Genomic DNA, 9059 nt, shown 5'->3' with positions numbered 1-9059 from the left:
CAGGAATTGGATCAGTCCCTTAAATCATGGAGACCATTTTCAATTTGTTTACTGGTAGGTCTCAGGCAATCTAATTGGGACTGCCTACAAACAGTAATGGCTAATGGGGACTGCAGTGGAAATTGGAAGGAGAGGAGAACAGCTGCTCTCTGTACTAAAATCCCTGGTGGTGTCATTGTAAGGCTGACTATGTGAACATGCCTACACACATTCTTCCTGGACTTTCAGTCTTCTTTTAGGAGACATAATGAAGGAAGGGAAACTGATAATGTACTTCCTATAGAACAAAGATGCAGACTTTGGAGGTTACAAGGCAAAGGATTAAAAACAAGACAAATCCTCCAGAAACACCATGAAAACATGTATCTGGAGGAAATACAAAAACACTGTGTTGGGAACTGAACAACACTAAGAAAAAAGAATCTATTAGGAGAACTTAGCTCTTCAGGAGACGGGGGGCGGTGTGTGTGTGTGTGTGTGTGTGTGTGTGTGTGTGTGTGGTATCTAGCCCAGAACTATCCTGATTCTTTAGTAGAATCATTAGGAACTGCTGCAAAATGATGATGATGATGATAAAACAACCCCTTAGATCTTTGAAATAACTTTCAGTTCCTCAAAAGATAATACGACAGTGGTATTATTATGTTCAAAGGGGAAAAATGCCCAGAAAAGTCTGTGCAAGATACTAGAAGCCAGATATAAATCCAAGCAGGAGATTTTTACTTTCTATTTGAGTGCTAGCAACAGAGGGAGGGCTAAGTAAATTTAATTTCCTTTCTGGTAGCAGCTGTCTAATCCTTGTGAATGGTGATGTCATATTTGGATTTTGTATTTTCTCAAGTTATACATGTTGTATATGGAATAGCTATATTATTATTATTATGTAGCTTTACCATTATTTTACCTTTTTTTACATTTTGTAGGTTATCTCTTGATGCTGTATCTCAGGCTTCCCCATTCTTCTTGCACCTATTTCTGAGGAACATATTTATCCTTAATGACATTCATGTTAAGGAAGGAGCACTCTTCTGTGATTCCATTCGTTTCAATGAGATACTGTACAATGAACAAGTATGTATGGCTTAGAAAATATGTGGGGCTTGATTTTATTTTCTTGATTTGACCAGCTTGATCTCGAAATTCCAAGATGACTGTTGCACTGCAGTTTAAGTTGATACAGTTTTCCCTAAGTTGATAGTCATCAGAAACACTCTTCTAAATTATGTTAATGCTAGCAGATGTTTATATAGCTTTGGTCTATAAGCTTTTTCTTAATCCATTTTCTCTCATTCATAGCTTGATCCAAAGCCAACTGAAGCAAATGGAAAGACTCATTTGCTGCGTCCAGATGAGCAAGCCTGTGCCTGTTGCGGTTTCTCAAAGCAGTTTGAAATACCACAAACGGCACACTGAGAACAAAAAAATTTCAGCAAGGACTCTAATTTTGATACCGGGAAACACACTGGGGAAAAAGCGGCACAGGGCATGCTCCTGGAGCTCTGAAGCAACCAGAGGCTGGGTCCTCCACAGAGATGCTCTGGCACCTGGCCAGAGCATCTCTATGGCTTCCCCATGCCCCTACTGGCAAATAGAAGTGGGGTAAGGCTGCAGCAGTGGCTCAGACCCAGGCTTTGTCCTTGTTAAGTAGGGACATGGGGGTAGCGGGGACTGTGGGGGTGGGGGGAGCTGCTTGGGAGGGGTGGGTCCCCCAGCTGCCCCCCACCCCTGCACAGCACACAGTCCCCCCCTTCCCCCCCCGCCGGCTGAAGCAGCAGCAGCCGTCCAGGTGCTCAGGACCTGCTACTGGCAGAGCCCCCCTCTGGCATGGTGCAACTCCAGCTGCCTGAGACCTGACACCATCTGGCCACATGGAGCTAGTCCGGCCCAAGGCCATGTGCCTTTGGGCAGGGCCAGGCTGCTCTTGCTGTCACCTGGGGTCCCAGCACAGCACACAAGAGTTGTATGCCCTTGGGCCAGGCCAGGTCCTGCTCCATGGAGCCAGCCTGGCCCGATGACATGCAGGGCACTTGAATGCAGGACCCAGCCCAGCCCGAGTGTGCTGGGCTTCTGTGTGCAGTGCTGGGACCCTGGGTGACAGCAAGAGTGGCCTGATCCTGCCTCAAGGCATGTGCCCCCAGGCTGGGCTGGCTCCATGTGGCACAGGTGGCTTCGGGTCTCCAGCTGGGGCTGCACCGCACTACGGAGGGGGCTCTGCCCCTAGCAGGCCCTGAGTGCCTGGTTTTCCCAAGCACTCCTCTCCCCTGCCAACCCCACAGTCCCCCCACACCCACACACAATCCTCCCCAGACCCACACAATCCTCCACCCCCACAAACACCCCCCATAATCCATCCAGAAACCCCACACCCTCAAACCACCCCCACGTACCCCCACCCACATACCCACTCACAAACCCCATACCTCCCACAAATCTCACCCCCAGAAACCCTATACATACCCTCACACACCTTCCCCCCCCCCCACAAAACCCCACCTCACCCCAACAAATCTCATACCCTGCATGCCCAACCACCAGATGGGACGGGACCTGCTGGCAGGAGCTTCAGCTGCAGGGGGAACTGCCACACTGCATCCCTGCCCCATGCTCACACTGGCACTGGGACATGTGGTCCCAGCCTGGGGGTGCTCCTGGTCCCAGGAACCACTTGGGTGTGTGATGGGCTGGGGGGGAGGGGTTGAGGTGGCAGCAGGGGTGTGTATGAGGGAGAGAGAGAGAGATGGGGGTTGGGGGTGGGGGAGCAGTCTGGGTAGGAGAGGTTGTCAGAGCCGGGCTTAGAGCCCTTCTGCCCTGCTAGAGCAGCCTGTGCAGGGGTAGACTAGCCTGGAAGGAAAGGGGCTTGCCCAGCCCAGTCCCTGAGCCCCAGTCAAGGGCTTCCCAGAAATGACTTGGAGATCGTTGGGGCCTGGACACAGGTGCATGGGGCAGAACAGCAAGGGCTTGCACTGCTCAGAGCCACAAAGCAGCAGCTGGATACATGTCCTGGTGTTGGGACAAAGCTGTTGCTGGGAGAGAGCTAGTGGGGGCAGGCAGGAGCTGCAGGTTAGGAGTGAGGGGCACTGGGGTGGCGAAGGGAGGGCTGTGGGTTGGGAGTGAGGGGCAGGGGCAGGGCACTGGCATATCAGTGCTGCTCAACACCCTATATCTTGGTGAGAGAAGGAGGCAGGGGCAACTCTGATTTTTCTGTGATTAAAAAACCAAAAGTAAATGGCAAAGTACATACAAGTTTCTCTTGCTTTATGTGGGTTCTGTAAGTGCGAATTTGCTCTTATGTGATGACATCTTTTTATACCAATAATTCGTTATATGTAACGTAAATTCACTCTTATGTGATCGGTGTGGTGGAAGTCCACAGTCAGCTGCTTTGTGTGGTGCATTGTGAGAGTGACATGCACCAAAATACAGTCTCCTGTGTGGATCTGTGCTCCACGCTCATTGTCAGTGACACGTGTTTATGTAGTTGCCATCCCCATTATGATAGTGCCCTGTGCTTGTGTGCACTGTCTACTGTTGGTGAGTACCAAAATTGTCTTTTAAAAGTGGTAGAAATAGGTCTGGGGGTCAGTAGAGTCGGTCTTGGGATGTATCTCTATTTGTTACATTGTAAAGTGGATTCCCTTTATGCACATTCAAGTTATGCGCTGTTTTCCAGGAATGCATGTATAGCATAAAGGGAGGGAAACCTGTAGCTATTTAGAATTTGTTTTATGATGATGATAGAGGCACTGGTAGTCTTCCAAATTGTTTTAGTATTGTAAATATATCAATAAAACATTGCCCAACTGATCTATCAGTGGGGATGCATAGGGGGTGCACGTGCACCCCCTGAGAGCACCGGTGTACCCCCTGTCAGGCCACGCTCCGTGCTCAGGTGATGGGTGGGGGGGCAGGCAGGAGCGCTGGTGCCCCTCCTACGAGTGCTGGCTGGGGAGTGCAAGCACTAGATGTAGGCCACGGTTGTTTCCGGAAGCCCTGTGGCCACTTCTGGGAGTGGCGCAGCTGCTTTTGGGAGCAGCATGGCCGTTTACCGGCTGGTAAGTTTTTGCCACGGGGAACTCCTGCCCGCCCCCAGTTGAGTTGGAAGAACATTGATTTGTAGTATTTTAATGCGATAATTTAGGTTGTTATCAGAATATGTGCAATTTTTAAACGGGGAACGCCAGGATCTTTCCTTGTGAGGCAAGTGGTGAGACCTGAGCAGAGGAGCCTGCCCAATGCCAGCACTGAGGACATAGCTGGAGGGCAGATGAGGTGGCTGACTTGGCCATTTGGGCCAAGAGGACGTGACTTGACAATTCAAAGCCACTTGCCGCAGTGAGCACATCTTTTGGGCGATAGCTGCCCAGATGCCAGAGCAGGGGCACCAGAAGACATGACAACAATTCTTCTGCCTGAAGGCCATCTGTGCAGACATGGCCCACTAGCAGCTGGCCCAGAAGTGCAGGAGGCTCTGTTGTAGTGCCTATACCATAGCCTGGGTGGCCATGCAGTCCCCGTCGAGGTCTGAGAAGGGGCAGCAGCAGAACAGATGGCAGCGGTAGCAGCAGCACCAGTGGTAGTAGCTGTCCATTTCAGCCAGTCAGGGTGTGCTTCAGATGAAAGTGGAGGTGAAGGCGCGGGGGCTGGCCTGCCAAGGAAGGCACCTTTAGGCTCTGGCAGTGATGGTGGTGGGGAGGCCCATAGGCAGTGCAGGCTTCCTTCCCAGGCTGTCCCGTGACTGCGGCTTGGTGGTGGGCTGGGTAGCAGGCTGGAACAGGAGTGCAGAAGCTGAGGTGTGGTGCTGGGTTGTGGTGCAGTGTGGTGCCCCCCCCCGGGGGTTAGTGGTATCCAGCAGGGGACCCTGCCCCCTGCCACTGTGGGGCAGGAACAGCAGCAGCCCCAGGCAGGAAGGGGTGCGGCCAACTTACCCCCAAAAGCTCTGAGAACAAGCTAGCAGTAGCCAAAGGCAGGAACAGGCCTGGCCATCTTCTCCCCAGAAGCTTCTGCGACCAAGCTTGCAGCAGCAGCCTGGGACAGGAAGGGGCATAGCCAACTTCCTCCAAGAGGCTCATCTTCCAGAGGCTTCTATCTATTTGTAACATTCAAATACCGTGGGCCCTAAGGCCCACCTGGCTGACAAGTAGCCCCTATTGTATGGGGACTAATGGGTGAATGTTGCAACAAAATACTTGGGACAACTAATGAAAAAAAAACAGGTTAGGAGTGTTGTCAAAGGGTCAAAATGTGAAAATAAGTGTGCCTGAGGGGGACACAGAGCAGAGCCCCCTGGGCCGCACCCACTGGTCGTCAAAGGCATCCGAGGAGCCAGTGGACACCGCCCACTGGTGCTCTGCCCAGAGACGTGCACAGACAAGTGAGAGGAAAGCGGCCCCGCAGTCTCCGGGCACCTTCCTGGCCAGAGCCTCCTTGGTCAAGTACAGGGCCCACTTGGTCAGGGCCAGGAGGAGGTTGATCAGGAGGTCTCCCAGAAGTTCCTGAGAGCAAATAGCCTTGAGTTACTCGCCATGCAGCTTTTTTATACTGCTGGGGAGCCTCTAGCTCCCCTTGGCTGAAGATCCAGGAGGAGCTGGACAGGGACAGTTTGCCCCAAGTGGCACAATTTGCCCCACACTAAAGTGCATGTTCAGGCACGTGTGCTGAGGCACAAATCTCTGGCACAAATTTGTGCTGTTGCTGTTTGGGCTGCTGCAAGTGCATGTGCCTGCATATGTGGACATGCCCATTGACTCCAACAGTGTTTGGATCAAGTCCTAAAATATGCAAAATCACCATTTAATTTATGGTATGTGTGTACTGCTGGATTTTTTTGCTATAAACATTTTTGTCACTTGTGCTTTTTCTTCAGTATTAGACTTCTAATAGAATGTCATGGGTATAATAGCCTGAGTTCATTCCTGCCTATCCAACCCTAACAAAGAGTGAGGTATTGCTTCTTGAAGGTAATAACACAAAGATTTATCAACTCTGCTCCTTTGAGAAACTATAAAACTTTCACTTCAATTTTAGTTTCACTTCACTCACTGGGTCTACTCATGCAAAGGCTGGAGAAATGGGACCTAAAATGTCAAAACAAGAAAAGGTTAATGCTTTCTCCCACTAATTAGCTATGAGTGGATGGCATGTGACTTTACAATTTTACTGATTTTTCATGATATGGTTTCTTCTTGCTCTGTTTAAAGTGGTTCTGTGTTTGAAGTGCAAGTTTTTTGACATCATTGACTAATAGACTCAAGGGATAAAATTAAGTTAAAGCTACAATTTTCTTTGATGTCATGAAAAATGCTGTATTTGTTTATACACTCCTACTAAGGATTGCTGTAAGCTTTATTCTAAATTCAGACATCGTATTTACTATACCATTATACTGCCATTTAAACTATAGAAATAACTTTCTTCTTCCACCTTCTGGGATAGGTAATTTAAAGTTATAACTGAATACACATTTTATTCTTTTGCAGGTCGCTAGATTAGTTGAATGTGAGAGAATGCTTGTGGCAATTGAGCTCAGTAATTGTTTAAATGACGCAAATTATGCCCTGCAAGCTGTTGTTCAGTGTTATAGTCTCCTTGCTCCAATTATCTACCACAAGATTTCTTCAGTGCCAGTGGTTCAGGTAAAATCATTTGAAAAGAAATAGTTGAATTCAAATTCTCTGAGTGGGTAAACAAAAGATAGACCAACATTGTGCCCAGGTGAAGTATACTTTTACCAGTATACACGATTGGAAACTGGCCTATAAATGGGTATATAAACTGTATATACATAACTAAACTGGTATATATGTCACTCAAACTGCTGCAGCAAATGACAGCTGAAGCAGAAGCAATGCTGACAAAAGGTCAATATTGAAAGAATCGGGGATCCAAGCAAGCAAGTCTTCTTCCACCAGTTCCTCAATGAAAAACTGGTAAATTCCAATCAAAAACAATGGGAGAATGTCAGCAGTGTGTGGGGTGCCCTCAAGACCACCATCATTAGCATCTGTGAAGAGACACTTGGAGTCTCTACCAGGAAACGTCAAGATTGGTTTGATGAGATTGACTGGGAGATCCAAGAATTGATTGATCTCAAGTGCAACGCCCTTTGTGCTTAGCAAAACAACACCACCTCCAAGCAAAAGAAACTGAATCTCCAGTAAGGCAAAGCAGAGTTCCAAAGGAGGACCCGTGATATGAAGAACAAATGGTGGGAAGATGAGGCTAAGGGGATTCAACATCTCACTGACATCCACAATATGTGGTTTCTTCAGTGCCACCAAAACTGTCTATGGTCTGAGCACTCAGGGACCAACTCCCTTGAGAGCTAAGGATGGAGGAGACCTGATTGAGAAAATGGGAGCCATCAGTGTGCATTAGAAGAAACATTTTGAAGGACTTTTCAATCAAGATTATTGTTGATGAGGGTGTTCTCAACTCCATCCTGCAACACCCAGTTAGAGATGATCTCGGAATCCCTTCAGCCCTTGACAAGGTGAGGAAAATCATCAAGCAGATGAAGAAGGACAAGGCATCTGGAGCAGATGGAATCTCCATGGAAATCTTTAAGTAATGGGGAGAGTTGCTCACATCACAGCTTCATGCCCTCATCTTAAGGATCTGGAATGATGAGAAAATCCCCGATGATCTCAGGGACACCATGATTGTGACAATCTTCAAGAAAGGAGACAAGTCTGGCTGTGGAAACTATAGAGGAATCATCTTGCTGTCCACCTCAGGAAAGATCATTGCAAGAACTTGCCTGAACTGTCTCCTTGTACTTGCTGAAGAGTTCTTCCCAGAATCTCAATGTGGGTTTAAGGCACCAAGAGGCACAACTGACAATGATCTTCACAGCTTTCCAGCACCAGGAGAAAGTCTGGGAACAACATAAGCCTCTCTACATGGCCTTTATTTGACCTCATGAGAGGTTTCGACTCTATTAGCCTAGAAGTGATGTGGAGGATCCTTGTGAAGTATGGATGCCCACTGAAATTTAGTAGTATTCCTTGCCTGCTCCGTGATAGTATGTAAACAGTGGTTCTCAGTAATGGATCTATCACAGAACTCTTTGGGGTTAAGATGGGAGTTAAGATGGCTGTGTTATCACTCCAACACTCTTCTCAATATTCCTTGTCATGATGCTACATCTGACCACCAACAAGCTTCCAGCTGAAGTGGAGCTAAATTACCAAATGGATGGTAAGCTGTTTAATTTCAACTGAGAGCCAAAACCAAGGCCAGCTCAACCTCAGTCACTGAGCTCCAGTATGCTGATGATGCTGTAGCGTGTGCTCACTCAGAAGCAGATCGTCAGGCAATCATCATTGTCTTTACTGAGGCACAAGAAAATGGGACTGACAGTTAACATCCAGAAGACTAAAATACCAACACACACCTAAGGAACAGTCCCCAGCTCTGGCAATCCAAATCCACAGTGAGACTCTGGAGAACATTGAGTATTTCCTTTACCTTGGAAGCCATCTCTCTCAAAAGGCTGTCATGGACAAAGAAATCCAACATTGCCTCAAATATGCAAGTGCAGCCTTTGGATGCCTAAAGAAATGGGTGTTTAAAGACTGTGACATCAGAAGCAAAAACAAGCTCATGGTTTATCAAGCAGTCGTGATCCCAACTTTGCTGTACAGAGCTGAGACATGGACAGTGTACAGGAGATGTCTTAAGTCATTGGAGAAGTACCATCAATGCTGTCTGTGGAAGGTCTTTTGAATCCAGTGGGAAAACAGATGCACCAACATTAACATCCTTCTGCAAGCAAACACTACAAGTACTGAGGTGAGGATCATCTGACATTCATTGGTCAGCCATGTCATTTGGATGTCTGACTCCAGGCTCCAAAAGCAACTTTTATTTTCCTAGCTCAGCAAGGTGTGTGTTTAAGAGGAGGGCAGAGAAAGTGCTTCAGGTGTAGCTTCAGGTGATCTTCTCAAGGCCAACTAAAAAAAATGCAACATCAATGTTAACTCATAGGAGACTATTGCCCAGGACTAGCCCAAATGGAGGAAGAGTTTTTTGTAGGGATCTCAGTACTTTGAAACCTCATG

At 47.8% G+C, this 9059-nt stretch overlaps 1 protein-coding gene across 1 annotated transcript in view; it reads left to right on the top strand.

Moving 5' to 3' along the window:
- CFAP54 (cilia and flagella associated protein 54) overlaps positions 1-9059 on the top strand; it is a 231349-nt gene that overhangs the window by 57242 nt on the left and 165048 nt on the right. Inside the window, exons 24-25 of the mRNA XM_025213430.1 lie at positions 924-1071; positions 6477-6632. Of these exons, the coding sequence (XP_025069215.1) occupies positions 924-1071; positions 6477-6632 (304 nt within the window). The remainder of the gene's footprint in view (positions 1-923; positions 1072-6476; positions 6633-9059) is intronic.

The sequence above is a fragment of the Alligator sinensis genome, unplaced genomic scaffold (genome assembly GCF_000455745.1).
Source record: "Alligator sinensis unplaced genomic scaffold, ASM45574v1 scaffold154_2, whole genome shotgun sequence".
Lineage (NCBI taxonomy): Eukaryota > Metazoa > Chordata > Crocodylia > Alligatoridae > Alligator > Alligator sinensis.
This window is presented reverse-complemented; position numbering and strand designations above follow the sequence as displayed.